This window comes from Neophocaena asiaeorientalis, unplaced genomic scaffold, assembly GCF_003031525.2.
Source record: "Neophocaena asiaeorientalis asiaeorientalis breed wild unplaced genomic scaffold, Neophocaena_asiaeorientalis_V1.1 scaffold185, whole genome shotgun sequence".
Lineage (NCBI taxonomy): Eukaryota > Metazoa > Chordata > Mammalia > Artiodactyla > Phocoenidae > Neophocaena > Neophocaena asiaeorientalis.
The window spans coordinates 196,980-215,401 of record NW_020171809.1 but is presented as its reverse complement, the minus strand read 5'-3'; the positions used below and the strand labels follow the sequence as shown (position 1 = coordinate 215,401).

General features: G+C 49.7%; 1 protein-coding gene across 3 annotated transcripts in view; it reads right to left on the bottom strand.

The window, feature by feature from the left end:
* Positions 1-18,422, bottom strand: part of THAP4 (THAP domain containing 4) — a 41,231-nt gene that overhangs the window by 2,547 nt on the left and 20,262 nt on the right. For 2 of the 3 annotated variants that reach the window (XM_024763516.1, XM_024763587.1), the window contains exons 2-4: positions 13,195-13,354; positions 11,709-11,818; positions 10,895-10,998 (exon numbers count right to left, since the gene is read on the bottom strand). In XM_024763516.1, the coding sequence (XP_024619284.1) occupies positions 10,895-10,998; positions 11,709-11,818; positions 13,195-13,354 (374 nt within the window). Of the gene's footprint in view, positions 1-10,884; positions 10,999-11,708; positions 11,819-13,194; positions 13,355-18,422 lie in introns of all 3 variants that reach the window. The other variant, XM_024763445.1, reaches the window with a different exon arrangement.

The following is an 18,422-nucleotide window of genomic DNA, read 5'->3' as shown; positions in this document are numbered from 1 at the left end:
CCCGCTTCTTTACACAAAACACTAGAGGAAGTTCTTCAGGTTTTAAGGAAAATGGTGGAAGCAGAGACGCAGGAACAAAGGAAGAGCAACAGCAAGGGTAAACGTATGGAAAACCATGCGTCACCCAGATGCTGCGACGAGGGCTAACCGGCATTTATACAACCCTGTGGGGTCTAGTGTGCGTGCGTACTTACAACACGTGACAGCAGAAGCAGAGGTGGGAGGAGGACACAGAGTCAGTGTCCTACGTCCCTGCTACTCGGTGGGCTCCAGGTACCAGCCCCACCTGGGCGGCTGCTGGAAATGCAGAGTCTCAGGCTCCGCCCCAGACCTGGTGCCTCAGAATTGCCACCCTGAGCCCCAGGGACCACACCGCATGGTGGTCTGAGCAGCCCTGTCCTAAGGTCCTTGCCACCGTCCACAGGTGTCAAAGGTCAATGCGCTGTCCTCGCCACGGTAATGGCTGAGGACGGGAGAGGGCTGCAGAGGGCAGGACGGGAGGGCACAGCCCCAGATGAGGTGGACAGACAGATAGAAAGCAGACGGGTGGCGGGCCGACATTCTCACACGGGACTTGCTTCTTCAACTCCACAGCCTTTGTTCTGGAATTTAATTGAAAAACAGTCGGGGCTTCTCTGGTGGCACAGTGGTTGAGAGTCCACCTGCCGATGCAGGGGACTCGGGATCGTGCCCCGGTCCGGGAAGATCCCACATGCCGCGGAGCGGCTGGGCCCGTGAGCCACGGCCGCTGAGCCTGCACGTCCGGAGCCTGTGCCCCGCAACAGGAGAGGCCACAGGAGTGAGAGGCCCGCGTACCGCAAAAAACAAAAAAAACAAACAGTCAAGGCTCTTACCCTTGAAACCACTCTGCAGAGGAAACAGAAGTGCAGTGGAGAGAAACAAAGCCCGTGTTCCGCACACCACGGGCCATGCGCTCAGCTTCCACAGGACAGCGGCCGCCTGTCTTCAGAGCCCACGGCCTGCGGGGCACCTGTTCCCCCGACGCCCCACCACCGATGCAGGACACTGGCTCTCGCCCTCATGCCAGACGCCCAGCGCCACACGTGCAGGGGGAGTGCAGGCGGGGGCAAAGGAAATGCCTCCCCGGGGAACGGAAGGTGGGACCCCCGCCCCCCGTGAACCTTTCCACGTTAAAGGGAAGACACTGCGTGTCTCTCACACGGAGCCCGCCCGACGGGCCGAGGCTGCGGTCACACCCGAAAACCAGCACCTGAGGACTACCTGGCTTCTCGCGCGGCCCTGCATCCCCCGTCCCGCCTCCGCGATGCCGCAGGGGCTGCGGGCCACGCCGCAAGAACACAGCCCATTTCACCGTGTGCTGACCCGAGGGCGGCCGCTCCCTCGGCCTTCGGCTCTGCTTCTGTGTGCCGAAGTCTGTGAACATCCGGTAACAGCCACCGGGCAGCAGGACGCAGGGCAGCAAAAGGAGGGAGACAGGCACGGGAGAGACCCCATGGCGGAGACGCTGGTCCCCCACGACCTCCCCAGGTCCCAGCGAGAGGGTGTGTGAGGGCTGCCCGGCCGCCGGAGCGCACGCTCGGGGCTGTGTTCACCGTGGTGCCCTCAGCGACGACACTGCTACTGCAGCGTGTCCCCGTGCCCGGGAATCACATGTTAGGTTCCTCTGGGCTTGGTGGCCTCTTGGGTGAAATTTCTCATGCTATTTTTCTCTTCAAATGAAAGTTATTTGGCAGAATTTAAAGTTGAGGCAGGTCGTAGATGACATCGCTCAGGCTCAGAACCAGATCTCCTGCGGCGCCCACGGCCTCTGCCGACGATGATCCTGAGGTCATGCCAAGTCCACCCTCAGGATGAGAATCCACCTGAGCTGCAGACTGACCCTCGTTTAAACAAGTTTAAACAAGGTGGGGCTGGAAGCAACTGTTTGCCTTTAAACCCTCAAAGTGGAGGCTGTTGGGGCCACTGGGTAAAGCAGAAGCTGCGGGAGCCACATTCTGGAGAGAAGCCTGCACAGCTGGGGCCCAACTCCGATGGCAAAGGCAAACTCCAAGGAGCCTCTAAACATAGGGACAGAGGCCATCTTGACAACGACACGAGTTCTTACTTTAGCCAAGTGTGCTCACTTTTCCTCGACTGCACAGACCAAAGAGAAATATTACGGTAGAGAGAAACTCGATGTGGAACTTCTTGATGTTTTAATGATTTCTTGTTCCTGTTATGTCTTGTCCAGTAGGGAAAATGTGGAGAAGGAAAGGCCAGGAGAGAGAGTTAGATGGATTTGACTTTGCTTTAGGTCCTAAAATGAAAAAACCAAGAAGCCACCCCATACAACACTTAAGGCATCAAGGAGGGGGCTGAGTCACGAAGAAAGGGGCTGAGTTTGATAAACAAGGACATCAGGACACTGTTGGAGAACTACAGACAGTGCAGGCCTCACGTTTCTCTCACTGACTTGCAAGAGGGAGGGGATGTATGTACATGTACAGCTGATTCACTTCCCTGTACAGCAGAAACTAACACAACATGGTAAAGCAACTCTACTCCAATTTAAAAAAAAAAGAAGAATTAGAACAGGTGCAGTCTGCTTGCTGCCAATACTGGCTCCTTTCCCCTGCTTTGCACCCTGCTTTATTGAGATATAACTGACATGTAACACTGTATAGGTTTAAGTTGAAACATGATGATTTGATACATGTGTATATGGTGAAATGTTTACCACAATAAGGTCAGTTAATACATCCATCACCTCACAGTTACATCTTTTTCTTCTTAGCAAATTTCACTAATATAACAGAGCACTGTCAACTCTAGTGCCACGCTGTCCATCTTACACCTGGACGTTCATACCCACTGGGCAACATCTGCCCATTTCCCCCACCTGAGCCCCCCGTAACCAGCATTCTACTCTGTTTCTGTGAGTTTTCTTTCTTTTTTTTAAAATTTCACATATATTGGGTTGGCCAAAAAGTGCCTTCGGTGTTCACATAAAAATAAAAGACACATTTTTCATTTTCACCAAGAACTCTATTGAACGACGTTTTCACCCTTTTGTTCCACTACCTTCTGCCATTTTCCAGGCACCTTCATAATCCCATCTTCCCAAAACTTTTTACCTTTTCGAGCAAAGAACTGTTCCAGGGGCCTTTTACAGTCTTCAAGGGAATTGAAATTTTTTCCATTAAAAGAATTTTGTGAAGACCTAAATAAATGGAAATCCGAAGGTACAATGTCTGGTGAATACGATGGCTGAATCAGAACTTCCCAGCCAAGATGTAACAGTTTTTGCCTGGTCATCAAAGAAACGTGCCGTTTTGCATCATCCTGCTGGAAGATTATGCGCTTTCTGTTGACTAACTGTGGACACTTTTTGCTGAGTGCTGCTTTCAGTTGATCTAATTGGCAGTAGTACTTGTTGGAATGAATCGTCTGGTTTTCCAGGAGCTCATAATAGAAGACTCCCTTCCAGTACCACCATATACACAACATCACCTTCAGACCAGCCTTTGGTGTGGTTGGTGGTGGTTTATTTCGCTTGCCCCACGATCTCTTCCATTCCACATTATTGTACAGTATCCACTTTTCATCACCTGTCACAATTTGTTTTAAAAACAGAACACTTTCATTACATTTAAGTAGAGAATCGCACGTCGAAACACGGTCAAGAAGGTTTTTTTTTGCTTAACTTATGTGGAACCCAAACATCAAAGTGATTTAACATAACCAAGCTGGTGCAAATGATTTTCAACTCTTGATTTGGATATTTTGAGTATGTCGGCCATCTCCCACATGGTATAACATTGATTGTTCTCAACTGATGTCTCAATTTGATGGCTATCAACTTCAACTGGTCTACCTGACCGTGGAGCATCGGGCAGCGAGAAATCTCCAGCATAAAACTTTGCAAATCATTTTTGACACGTTTGATCAGTCACATCACCTTTTCCATATATGGCACAAATCCTTTTTTTTGCATTTCGGTTGCATTTTTACCTTTCTTGAAATAATAAAGCATAATATGCTCAAAATGTTGCTTTTTTCTTCCATCTTCGATATTAAAATGGCTATACAAAAATTCACCAATTTTGATAAGTATTTACTTACTTATTTATTTATTTGGCTGTGTTGGGTCTTTGTTGCTGCGCTCGGGCTTTCCTCTAGTTGCGGTGAGCAGGGGCTACTCTTCGTTGCGGTGCGTGGGCTTCTCATTGCGGTGGCTTCTCTTGTTGCAGAGCACAGGCTCTAGGCACGCAGGCTTCAGTAGTTGTGGTACGTGGGCTCAGTAGTTGTGGCTCGCGGGCTCTAGAGCGCAGGCTCGGTAGTTGTGGCGCACGGGCTTAGTTGCTCCGCGGCATGTGGATCTTCCCAGGCCAGGGCTCGAACCTGTGTCCCCTGCATTGGCAGGCGGATTCTTAACCATTGCGCCACTAGGGAAGTCACAATAAGTCTTTCTATAAATGCATGCTGGTATGACAGCTGTCACACACAATCTAACAAAATTGTTTTGAATGAAGTTAAAGACAACTAAGTGCTAGTAGAGCCCTCTTAAGGAAAAAAATGAACGAAACTTTTGGCCAACCCAATACAAAACACTCCAGAAAGAAATTAAAGAAGACATAAATAAATGGAAACACATCCCATGTTCATGAATTGGAAGACTTAATATCATTAAGAAACAAATACTACCCAAAGAGACCTACAGAATTAACAAAATTCAAATCAAAATGCCAAAGATGCGTTTTGTAGAAATAGAAAAATCCATCCTAAAATTCATATGGAATCTCAAGGGACTCTCAACAGATTTCAAAACTTACTACAGAATGACAGTGACCAAAACAGTGTGACACTGGCATAAAAACAGATATACAGACCAATGGAACAGTTCTGAGAGCCCAGAAATAAGTCCTTGCATATGTTATCAAATGATTTTCAACCAGGTTGCCAAGACCATTCAATGAGGAAAGGACGGCCTTTTCAATAAATGGTGCTGGGAAAACTGGATATCCCCTCGCAAAAGAATAAAACCGTACCCTTACCTAACATTAGTACAAAAAATGAATGAACAAAAAAAACCCTCAAAATGAATCACAGCCTTGATTGGGCTCAGTAGTTGTGGCTCGCGGGCTCTAGAGCGCAGGCTCGGTAGTTGTGGCGCACGGGCTTAGTTGCTCCGCGGCATGTGGATCTTCCCAGGCCAGGGCTCGAACCTGTGTCCCCTGCATTGGCAGGCGGATTCTTAACCATTGCGCCACTAGGGAAGTCACAATAAGTCTTTCTATAAATGCATGCTGGTATGACAGCTGTCACACACAATCTAACAAAATTGTTTTGAATGAAGTTAAAGACAACTAAGTGCTAGTAGAGCCCTCTTAAGGAAAAAAATGAACGAAACTTTTGGCCAACCCAATACAAAACACTCCAGAAAGAAATTAAAGAAGACATAAATAAATGGAAACACATCCCATGTTCATGAATTGGAAGACTTAATATCATTAAGAAACAAATACTACCCAAAGAGACCTACAGAATTAACAAAATTCAAATCAAAATGCCAAAGATGCGTTTTGTAGAAATAGAAAAATCCATCCTAAAATTCATATGGAATCTCAAGGGACTCTCAACAGATTTCAAAACTTACTACAGAATGACAGTGACCAAAACAGTGTGACACTGGCATAAAAACAGATATACAGACCAATGGAACAGTTCTGAGAGCCCAGAAATAAGTCCTTGCATATGTTATCAAATGATTTTCAACCAGGTTGCCAAGACCATTCAATGAGGAAAGGACGGCCTTTTCAATAAATGGTGCTGGGAAAACTGGATATCCCCTCGCAAAAGAATAAAACCGTACCCTTACCTAACATTAGTACAAAAAATGAATGAACAAAAAAAACCCTCAAAATGAATCACAGCCTTGAAGGTAAGAGCTAAAACTATAAAAACTCTTAGAAGAAAACATATGGCAAGTGTAATGACACTGGATTTGGCAATGACTTCCTGGATACCAATTTACAGCCAATGAAGAAAAAGCAGACAAACTGTAATTCATGAAAATTAAAAACCTTTGTGCATCGAAAGATACTATTTACAGAGAAAAAATACAACCCACAGAATAAGAGAAATATTTGCAAATCATATATCTGATAAGGGATTCATAAACAGAATAACAGAGAACTCCTAAAATTCAACAACAGCAAAAACAAACAACCCAATTCAAAAATGGGCAAAGGATTTGAATAGACATTTTTACAAAAACGATATACGAATGGCCAAGAAGCACATGAAAAGTTGCTCAATATTGCTATTGTTTAGGGAAATGCAAATCAAAACTACAATGAGATACCACCTCACACCCATTAGGATGAGTGATATCAAAAAAACCAGGAGGGCTTCCCTGGTGGCGCAGTGGTTGAGAGTCTGTCTGACAATGCAGGGGACACAGGTTCGAGCCCAGCTCTGGGAAGATCCCACATGCCGCAGAGCAACAAAGCCTGTGCGCCACAACTACTGAGCCTGCACTCTAGAGCCCGCGAGCCACAACTACTGAAGCCCATGCGCCTAGAGCCCATGCTCCGCAACAAGAGAAGCCACCGCAGTGAGAAGCCCGTGCACCGCAATGAAGAATAGCCCCCGCTCACCGCAACTAGAGAAAAGCCCGCGCGCAGCAACAAAAGACCCAACTCAGCCAAAAACAAATAAATAGATAGATAGATAAATAAAAAAAAAAACAAAAAAAAAAAAACCAGGAAACAACAAATGATGAGAATGCAGAGAAATTGGAACCCCTGTGCACTGCTGATGGGAATGTAAAATGGTGCAGGTAAAGTGGGAAGCTATGGCGGGTCCTCAAAAAATTAAAAATAAAATTAACCACGTGATCCAGCAATTCCTCCTCTGGGTATACACCCCAAAGAACTGAAAGCAGGTCTTGAAGAGATATCTGTACACCCACGTTCACAGCAGCATCATTCACAATAGCTAAAAGGTGGAAGCAACTCAGGTATCCATTGATGGATGAATGGAAAAGCAAATGTGGTCCATCCACACACTGGAATATTACTGAGCCTTAAAAAGGAGGGAAATTCTGACACAGGCTACAACATGGATGAACCTTGAGGACACTGTGCTCAGTGAAGTAAGCCAGATGCAAAAAGAAAAATAACTGTATGATTCCACTGATATGAGGTACCTAAGTAGTCAAAATCGGAGAGATGGAAAGTAGAGAAGTGGCTGCCAGGGTCAGGGGAGGAGAGGACAGGGAGCTACTGTTTAGTGGGCCTGAGTTTCGGTTCTGCAAGGTGAACGTGTTCTGGAGATGATTAACAATGTGAATATATTTAAGTGTACCCTTAAAAATGGTTAAGATAATTAACTTTTATGTATCTATTTTTCCATAATAAAAAATACTGAAGAAGAAAAAAAAGTTGGGGGTGAAATAAACTCAAAGAAATATTGCCAGACCTATACTATAAGAAATGCCACTAACGCAAGTTCAGAATGAAGGGAAATGATACCACAGGAAACTCTATAGAAGGAGAAAAGAGCAACACAAAGAGAAACTAAGTGGGTAACTATAAGCGATTACTCCCCTGCCCCCCCCACTGTAATTTCTTCGAAAGTCAACTGATTATGTAAAGCAAAAATCCTAGTGTGAAGGTTTATAAGGTGGATACTTTTTATATGTAAAAGGTATGATGACACCAGCACAAAAGGAGGATAAATGCAATTCTACACAGCTGTAAGATTAACACACACGTGAAGTGGGAAATGTAACAGTGTATCACTGATTATAAACAGACTTTGATAAATTTAGCATGCATATTGTTAGCCTTAAATCAACTATTTAAAAAAAAGGATACAGTTAAGCTAATAGAAGAAATAAAACAGAATGCTAAAAATACTTAATTAACCCAAGAAAACATACTAAAGGAACAAAAGAGGAACAAAGCCAAGAAAGAAGTAAAGCAGACAAATCAAGATGGTGGACGTACAGCCACCCTTACAAATACTTACGTTAAACGTAAATGAACTAAATACTCCAATTAAAATAAGGAGTTTTCTGACTAGAGAAAAAAAGCAAGACTCTATAAGAAATGTACTTGTAAGTATAAAGACACAATTTGAATGTGAAAAGGGTAGGAAAAAAGATATACTGTACAAATGATAAGCATAAGAAAGCAGGTGCGGTTACATTAGTATCAGACAAAGCAGACTTCCAGGTATAGTATTACAAGCTATAAAGGACATTTCATAAATATAATACATATATCACCTGTATGCATCTAAATTACGCAGCTTCAAAGTTATGAAGCAAAGATGGAACCAAAGAAAGGAACTGAAATACCTTCAGTCATAACTGGAGATTTTAATACCGCTCAGTAATTAGATACAACCAAGAACCCCCTGCCCCCAAACACGCTAGTATACAGAAAATCTGACGACATTATCAATCAGCTTGACCTAACTGGTATTTTCAGTCCACTACAGCCAACAACTGTCAAATACTTATTCATTCTGAGTGCATATGAAACATTCACCAAGTTAGATCATATATGGGGCACAAAATAACTTTCAAACAGACCACGTTCTCTGGGTTTTATAGAACTGAATTAGAAATCATAGCAAGAAAATCCTCCAATAGTTGGAAAATAAGTAACATTCTTCTAAATAATCCTGTTCAAGGAAACAAAACCATTGAAGAAATAAAATATTTTGAGCGAGGATAAAAATAATAAAAATGGGTTAAGGACTTCCCTGGTGGTGCAGTGGTTAAGAATCCGCCTGCCAATGCAGGGGACATGGGTTTAATCCCTGGTCCGGGAAGATCCCACATGCCGCAGAGCAACTAAGCCCGTGCGCCACAACTACTGAGCCTGCGCTCTAGAGCCCGCGAGCCACAGCTACTGAGCCCACGTGCCACAACTACTAAAGCCCCTGCACCTAGAGCCCGTGCTCCACAACAAGAGAACCCACCGCAAGGAGAAGTCTGCGTACCGCAACGAAGAGTAGCCCCCGCTCGCCACAACTAGAGAAAGCCCACCAGCAGCAACGAAGACCCAACGCAGCCAAAAATAAATAAAATTGTAAAAAAAAGAAAAAGAAAGAAAGAAAGAAAATAGTGCTGGAACAACTGGATATCTATCTAGGAAAAAATGAAAGCATCTTGACTCCTACTTCACACCATAAAAAAATATAAATTCCCAAATAATAAACCTTAATGTAAAAGGAGACACTGTAAAAATTCTTGAAGAAAATGCAGGTGAAAGTGTGTGTTAGGCAAAAAATGTTAAGACAGGGCACAAAAAGCACTAACTGTAAGAGAAAAAACTGATAACAGAACTTCATCAGAAGTAAAACATTTTGTTAAAGAAATGAAATGGTAAGTTTTAAGTTGAGAGCACAGTTTTTTATTTATTTATTTATTTATTTTTGGCTGTGTTGGGTCTTCGTTTCTGTGCGAGGGCTTTCTCTAGTTGCGGAGAGCGGGGGCCACTCTTCATCACGGTGCGCGGGCCTCTCACTGTCGCGGCCTTCTCTTGTTGCAGAGCACAGGCTCCAGTCGCGCAGGCTCAGTAGCTGTGGCGCACGGGCTTAGCTGCTCCGCGGCATGTGGGATCTTCCCAGACCAGGGCTCGAACACGTGTCCCCTGCATTGGCAGGCAGATTCTCAACCACTGCGCCACCAGGGAAGTCCGAGAGCACAGTTTTATCAACACATCTACCTGATAAAGGATTTGTGTCCAGAATATGTAACAAACTCTTACAGCTCAAAGATAAGGCAAACAAGCTGCTGGAGAAAAAGGACAAAGGATTTGAACGCTCACGTCATGAAACAAAGAATACAACGGCAAATAAGCACGTTGCAAGGATGAGCCACATCATTAGTAACTGGGAAAATGTAATTAACACCACACTGCAATGCCACTTGGTAGCCACCAGGACGGCCTAAGTTCAAGGCCCAGCCTGGGAAAGGGTGTGGGGCAGCTGGCCCTCTGTGCGCTGCTGCAGGGCAGGGGTACAGAGCGGCATCAAGAACCGTAAAGCACTTAAGACTTCACCATGGAGTGTCCAAGGCCTCTATGGTCAACACCATAAAGAAACCAACTTTGGTTATCTACTGAAATACACCGAACAAGGTCCGAAATCCCTGCAGCGCACCCCCACGCTGCTGTGCACGGCTACCTGCGGGGTCTCTGGAGCCCATCACGTGAAAACAAAAAGGAAGAGAGACCAACGGTCTACACGTAAAAAAGGAAAGCTGTAAGAGTACAAGAAAATGGAAGAATAATTTTATCCTTTTGGAGCAGAAGACATCTTCCTGAGCCAGAGCCCAAATTCAGACGGCGTTTAGGATGAGACCCCGAGAGGCAACTAGAGAAAGATGTACAGCCTGTGGGCAGAAGACATCATGAATCAGGCTAACCTAAGCCACCGGATGGGGGTGTTGTCACAAATACAGCAGACGACAGATTAATATCCATAGAACATAAAAAATCTCCCAGAAATCAACAAGAAAATGACACCTCGCAGAAAAACAGGCAATGACTTTGAACATCAAGTATCGGAACAAGAAATACAAACCACCAGTGAGCGCGAAGAATGCCCCCTCACTCATAAGTTAAATTTAAAACACCAATGAGATACCACCTTTTATCTATCAGATTAAAAAAATCAGAAATCCTGAAAACACACTGCACTGGTCAAGGAGCAGGGAACAAGGTCCCCGCCGTGCAATGCTGGTGGGGACATACTTGTTGAACAAACCCGAGGACAGCCAACCGCGCATGAGCAGGGATAGATAATCACATCATGGCCTGTGTGAGCGCGAGAAAGAAGCGGGTGATCGGAGACAGCCAGGCCTCCAGGATGGAGTGCAAAGGCAGGGGTGCCGTGCGGTCCCACCCGGGCTCACCTGCTCCACGTGGGGCTCCTTGGCGAAGGAGGTCCTGGCAATGGAGTGGGACGCGATGCACAGCTCCTGCCCGTTCACCTCGCCCTCCTCCACCTCCACGATGCCTGCAAGGGACACCGTCAGCCCACGCAGCCTGCCTGGGGCTCCCGGCTGCCCTGCGCTCACCACCCTCCTCTGCAATCAAGGGCTCAACCAATCTGAGCCTCGTGGCCATCGAGGCAATAACTGCCCAGTCACCTGCGATGGCCCCCCAGGTATCAAGAGGGAGAAGACACAACTCCTCCTGCAGCTGGGGCAGGTGACCTATGGGGGTCCGTCCCACTCCCCCCAGCGATCTGACAGGAGGGACTGTCCACCTGCTGCCAGGAAGTGAGCACGCACTTGAGCCAGTGAGCGAGGTTAAGGGTCACGTAGGTGGGTGTTGAGTAATTTCGAATTCATGAACCTGGTTAACTATTTTCGGATGAATTCCCCCTGGGGGCAAAGCAAACTTCCAGACATAGCTTTTGCTCCCTGGTCTAGGTACCCCCAGAACCCTACCTGCATGGGAAGCTGAGCGACAGCACAGATGTGAGTGCAGAGGGCCGGAGATGAAGCCGGCCTGTTCCCACAGAGCCACGCCCGCAGCCCCCCGCCTGCCGGCCCCCCACTCTCCAGCTCCCCCTGAGCCGTCCAAAGGCCCGACACTGTCCACCGTGAAATGCACCCACGGGGCCACGTCTGCGGTCACACAGAAATCGGGGGGCAGATGTCACCCCACCTGCTTGCAGCACGCAGGACGCGTGGGTGCAAGGCAGGCCGGCAAGGGGAGTACCTGTGTTCTGGGCGCTGACGAAGGCCACCTTGTTGGTGTCGGGCTCCAGGCGGATGAAGCCACACTCCCTGTGCATGGGCTTGTGGGTGTCCGGATGGAAGGCGTTGAACCTGGACGGGTAATGCGACAGGTGAAGCCCAGGTACCCAGTGCCCACCAGAGCACATGCCAGACTTTGTGGCCCGCCCCCTCCTCACTTGGCAAGCATCCCACCCACTGAACGTGAAGCACTACCTGGAAACACAGTCACGTGTGAAGGACGCCATGCGGAGACACGGGAGACGACAGGTGTGGGCACCCCTGCTCCCCCGTCTCTCCTCCCTACCCGTCCTCCCACCAAGGCCTTTTCAGCCCCAGCACCGCACACACTTCTCAGCCTAAGCCCTCCACCAACAAAGTAAAGTCCCACCCAATGCCAGGCCTTCCCTCTTCTGAGCTATTATCTTGCTTAGGAGTCCAGTTAATTCACAGGGAAGGAGAACAGAACAGGCGAGGAGTCAGCGTCTTATCACGCCGCCACCACTGCAAATTCACGGTGGTGAGTAAGAGCTGCACCTTGACCTGAGAGCACCGACTCACGACTTCAACACCAACGCTTACAGCCTCACCAGCACGACGTGCGGGGATCTGCTGCTACCACGGATGAACTTCTGACAGGCTGGTGTTGTGGCTATGGCTCACACACCCTCTTGAGACCACAAGCCCTCACTGAGAAATACCATCTACTACATACACATAGACCACAACATTGACCAAAATATGTATTTTCTACTCTCATTTTTCTTTAACGTTAGTCGCAAAACTGAGTGACCAGCATTAAAAGAAAATTAATTAATGCTAGTCATAAATGTCTCTAACGGGTTACAGCTCATAGTTTAAAAAGACTGCTTTCTGTTAGGGGTACTCTGCATGACCCAGAATTTCCACCTTTTGTTTATGTGCAGGATATTCTTTCCCTTCACCCATTCAGTCAAGAATCATGCAAAAAGGTACAAGACAATATATCCTCCGCCCCCTCCCTACCAACCCACGGCCCGGGCACTCCCCACCTAGCCGCCCTGCACTGCGACCTGCTTCCTCAGGAGTGGCAGGGAAGCGCTTTGCTGCGTGCTACGAATCTGAGAACCACGAGACACCAGCTTCTCTGAGCCCTCGGCTGGCTCAGGGGTAGGACTAAATGAAAGCCGGGCCCCCTATCTTCAGTAATCTTGGGGTGACTGATTTCCACACAGGAACACTGCAGGGGATGGAGGATTTAACTGAACACACACACTTATCTCCACGTTTGGATTACCGAGCCTGAGATTCTGTGGTCACCTTCACATTGTCTAAAACACAAGAAGGTACCATTTCCACCCAGTGTGCGCCTCAGGTGCCAGGGCAGGAAGAGGGCACCTTTCTGAAACAGACCACCAGGTGCCCTCTGTACCTTCCCACCTGGCGTTCACCTGGCTCATCTCAGAGAGCAGAGCAGCGGGCGGACTCACGAGAAGTTCAGCATGGGCTGGCCCACGTGCGAGATGTGCACCTCCTCCAGGTACTGGAAGGGCTGCAGGGTCGGGAAGGTCCCAGCTCCCGGCGGGTCTGACAGCCATGTGCCCAGCATCCAGGACAGCGGCTCCAGCACAGGGTTCATTCTGGGGGCCTCTGAGGACAGAAGGAGAGAGCGTCAGCGGCTGCTGCCAGCAGTCCCTGCGGGGCTTTGTACGGAGACTCACACTCTGCACTGGGCAGGCCCCAGTCACTACAGCTTGCCCTGCGGGGCCCTGAACACGCCACCAGCCACCTGTCAAGAGGGGGAGAAAAAGGCCAAGCAATTAGCAAACGTCTTCTTGCCAGATGCAGCTCTGGAGCCCGGCAGCACCTCGACAGAGAAGAGAAGGAGAGGGCCCGGAGGGCAAGGAGAGGCCAGAGGCCGCGCGGCCTCCGAGGAGGGCTGGGGAAGCGGCAACGCCAGGCCCCACGCCAGGTGAGCGTGCCCAGGCACAGCGGCCTGGCGATGGAGGTAAAGGGCAGAAGGAAGCTCGTGGGGAGCGGAGCGGAGGGCTTTGGGGCCAGTGAGACGTGAAGAGCGCACCCTGCGGGCGAGACGCGACTGTGGACTCAGCTTCCCGGGAGAAGCCGAGGGTCTGCACCAGCAGCTCCCGTGGGCCTCCTTTAGACCATTACCCAGAGGGAAAGGACCCTCAAAAGGACCCACCGTCACTGAAGAGGGACGACAGCAAGGCCTTGAATGGGGAGGAGCCAGGTGGAAAGGCCCCAGCGACAGGACCGTGGCCGCGCCCACTGCCAGCGGCTCCCAGGCAGCTCTAGCCCAGCCCCACGCCCCACTCCTACCCGCCAGCAGTCAGGGGATGGAGCCTGGCTAAGGACCACGTGCTGCTGAGCGGCTTTTCAGAAATGGGCTCACGCGATCCCCACGCCCGCCGTGTTCGGTGGACTCGCCCTGAGACCACGGGAAGGCGGGGTTGGAGCCCGCACCTGGCCCGCCAGGGGCACAGGGACAGGTGGTCTGGGTCCCAGATGCAGCCAAAATGCTCCTCCCAGTACGCCTGCTTCCCACGCCTTGTCACGCCTCAAACCCAAGTGCCTTCAGGCAGACAGTGCAAGTGATACTAAGCAAAAGCAGAAGAGGAGAGAGGCCAGTGTCAGCTGAGCTGCGTGGGAGGCTACACTACTTTTTTTTCTTGGCTGCATGATGGGGCTTGGGGGATCTTCGTTTCCCTACCAGGAGTCGAACCCAGGTCCCCGGCAGTGGAAGCACGGAGTCCTAACCACTGGACCGTCAGGGAATTCCCAAGGCCACACTACTGATTTCTGGGTTCTATCAACAAGCTCCAAAATGCCAGAGCAAAGGAACCCGCTCCCTAGTCACACACACCAAGGGGCCGGGAGTTCCGGAAGCATCTCGGCCTCTAAAATCACACAACCTTCGACTAGATTGAAAGCAGTCTGGGAGTATGACACCCAGGGGAAAAGGAGCTCGAAGGGCTCTGGTGGTGGAGAAGCAACAGACAGCATCTAAGAAGCGCTGGGGACCACAGAGGAGGGCCAAGCTCCCGGCCAGGCCTGGGCATGCAGCGCGAACCAGAGGGTGGGGAACAGGGACTCACACCTCTGACTCCTGAGCCTCATGAGGCATAAAATGGGCAGGCTCTGGGGGGTGGGGCGGCGTGAAGCTCCCTTTCTTTTCCAACCTGGCTGTCTCTTCCGGTACTTCCTTTTCAAACTGCCGGTGGAAAGTTAGAAAGCGAGGATGGCAACACTGGAGCTTTGACTGATCAAACCTTCATCATTAGACAGCAAGAGAAATTGAAATCAGGCTGCTAGTTACAATCTTTGATGGAAGTAAAGAATAGAGCTTCAGAATCCAGTCTGGGCTCCAGCAGACCCTGCTGCTGCTGACTCTCGGGGACGTGTGGCTCATTCTTTCATCTGTGCCACGTGCCACACAATCGTCCAGGGAGAGGGGCCCAGCAGCCAGCGGACGGGAGACAGACACTCGTCCCGGCGAGGGGAGCCGGCTGGACACAAGGATAAGTAGAAGGGGCAGAACCTCCCAGACACTAGGTGATGAGCCAGAAAGAGACTTGGGGGCTGTGGGGACCTTCTGCAATCTTACTAAACGGGGCAAGTTTGGACCCTGGTGGGCGGGGAGCAGAGCCCGCGCTGGGGACCGGAGCCGGCGGCTGCTCGGGAGGGCGGACCAGGCGGACAAGCTGCAGACACAAGGCGGGCTGGCCTTACTGGGCAGGAACAGGCAGCCAGTGTGGCTGGGGAGGGCTGGCTGGGAGAACCATGTCAGCCCCTGGAAGGGCTCCGGCCTTGACTCTGGGCAGAGCCTGGAGGTCTGAGCAGAAGGGCTGAGGCCTCTGGCTGCAGGAAGCAGCTGGTCGCAGAGGAGGGTGGCCCCCGCGGCCGCCAGGGAGGCGGCAGGAAGGGCAGGAAGCCACGACTGGGCGGCAATCCTGCCCTCGGAGCACCCGAGAGAGACGGAAACACGCCCCCTCGAGACCTGAACACGAGGCTTATCTGGGACACCCCAAATGTCCTCCAACATCGGGGGGATCAAAAGATCACGCAGACACAGAGTGCAACTTGGACACAAAAAGGAGGGAAGCTCTAGATGAGGACGACCTTGAAAACGCACGCGGGGAGAGGGAAGGCGGACGCTGAAGGCCACTTGGTGCACGATCCGATATGTAGCGAATGCCAGAAGGGCAGGTCCACAGAGAAAGCAGAGCAGCATTCTGCACAGCAACACGGGTGGCAGGCTCCCCAGGGACACGGGGAGGGAACGCGGATCCGAGGATCCTGAGGCCACCAGAGCCCTCCCTGCCGTCCAGATACAGGCCGGGCCGTCCAACACTGAGCCTGTGAAAGGTGGCTGGTCCGCTGAGACACGCTCTAAGTGTAAGACACACGCTGAATTTCAAAAACTCAGTCCAAAAAAAGGAACTTCGCGTAAATCAGCAATAATAATGTTTTATATAATATTGAGTTAAATAATATACTAAAGTTAACTTCACTTGTTTCTCTTTACCTTTTTAATACGTTTAGTAGAATATTTAAAATTAGGTAGGAACTCGGGCCACATTCCTGTTGAGAACACTGGAAAGGCCAGTTTTCAACACTCACGGAATGCTGTCCTGTGAGTTCCCCCTGAGGGTGTTCCTAGAAGACAGACTTCACCAAAAGGCGATGCGAGATGATGGCAGAGGAGTTGCAGTAAGTCCTGAACATGTTCCACGGGACAGCAGACGTGAGCGCTGGGCATGGGTGGTGGGTGCCCCAGCTGCGCACAGAAACCGCGGGCGGAGCGGGAGCCCGGGGAGCAGGGCAGGTCTGCTGGTCCCTCACGGAGGGTCCGTGGCCCCAAGGCTGCCCAACCAAGAACAGGCCATGTGGGAAAGATTTACTTTAAAAACAAAACCCAGCAGGCACACTATAAAGCACTAAGACAGAACTAACACCAAACACACCTGAAGTCACATGTTAAAAGAAAAAGCTCTTCAGGATGAATCACAAAGCAAGATCCTCAACACTTGCTGTAAACAAGAGATGCACCTAAAATAATGTGGAAAAGCATCAGAAGGTGGGGCAAAGGCAAGCAGCAGGAAGTCAGGCGTCATGACTCTAAAATCAGGTGAAGTGAAGCTCAAGCCAAGACGCGTTCAAGCAGACAAGGAGCAGCTTCTCAGAACGCTAAGGGCGCAGGTCACCGTGGAGATTATCTGTGAATACGCATGCACCAAACATGGCAGCAATGTTTATAAAGCAGAAATTACTGAAGACGCTCAGATGTTGATAGAAAGAAACTACAGGAAATCTCCATTCATGTCTATGTTCAAGTGAATAATACTCAAATAACGAAATAGAAGCTTCTACAATATAGTGAGGTGGTTCTGACATACACCGAACTTTGTAGCTTAAAACTAAAGAATACTCCTTCAAGTTCCTCTGAAAAACTCATGAAGACTTACCTTATAAGGGGTCAGAGAAAACCCGTAAGTTTCAAAAACTAATAAGAGTTCCCACCATACTGTCTGATCACAATGCGAGACTAGAAATTAAAATAGTACAGATATTCCTTAAAAACATGCCACGAAAAGAGATGCCAGACACAAAAACGTACACATTCCATGACTCCACTTGTAAGAACGTTTAGATCAGGCCCACAGATCTACAGGAGGGGAGTCAGAAGAAGACACAAAAGAGCCTGAGGGTGCTGGCTGAGGGGTCTGCACCCGTCAAACCTCATCCAGGGAACACCTACCTAAGCTGTCTCACTCATGTAAATGCTACCTGAGTAGAAACATTAGGAGCTGAAACTTCCGCGAAACAAACAAGCATCAAAAGAAAGCGGAGGGCTTCCCTGGTGGCGCAGTGGTTGAGAGTCCGCCTGCCGATGCAGGGGACATGGGTTCGTGCCCCGGTCTGGGAAGATCCCACATGCCGCGGAGCGGCTGGGCCCATGAGCCATGGCCGCTGAGCCTGCACGTCCGGAGCCTGTTCTCCGCGACAGGAGAGGCCACAGCAGTGAGAGGCCCGTGTATCGCAAAAAAAAAAAAAAAAAAAAAAAAAGAAAAAAAGAAAGCAGAGACGCCCGCCTTTCCCTGGCCTGCCGGCTGTGCGACAGCAGCACGGGGTGGCCTCGCCTCCTGGGTCTCGGGTCCCTGCAGGGGGACTGCTGCCCCGCAACGACGGGCTCTCCGTTGCAGGTATTCTGGTATTTTAAGAGAAACCAGAAATGTTGACTTTGGGGGTAAAATATCCTGATTTCTAAACATGTTCAAATTAAAACAAGACCAGGCTGTGGGGAGTCCCAGCCCCTCATCCCCAGTGGTCCCAGTCCATGAGCTGTCACAGCCTTGTCCTCACGACACAGGGCTTGTGGAGGGCCCGGCGCTCCCCTGGCCCCAGGGTCAGGGCCTGTGCGTGCCCCCCTCGCGGCCTCTCGTCCCTTCTCTCTTCCAGCCTGAGTGAGAGGCTGGTGACACCAGCGACCCCCCTGCAACCTGAACCAATGGCTTCCAGAGTGCCAAGGGACATTGCAGCTGCCCTCAGCTGGGTTTCTAAGTGAGGAAGTAGGTTTTTGCACTGTCTGAGATGCACAGGGAGCTGTTCTGGACACACGGACGCTGCCTACGTACGGACAGGCCCACTGCCCTGATGTCAACGCGAAACCAGCAGCCTGAACAGTGCAGGAGGAACA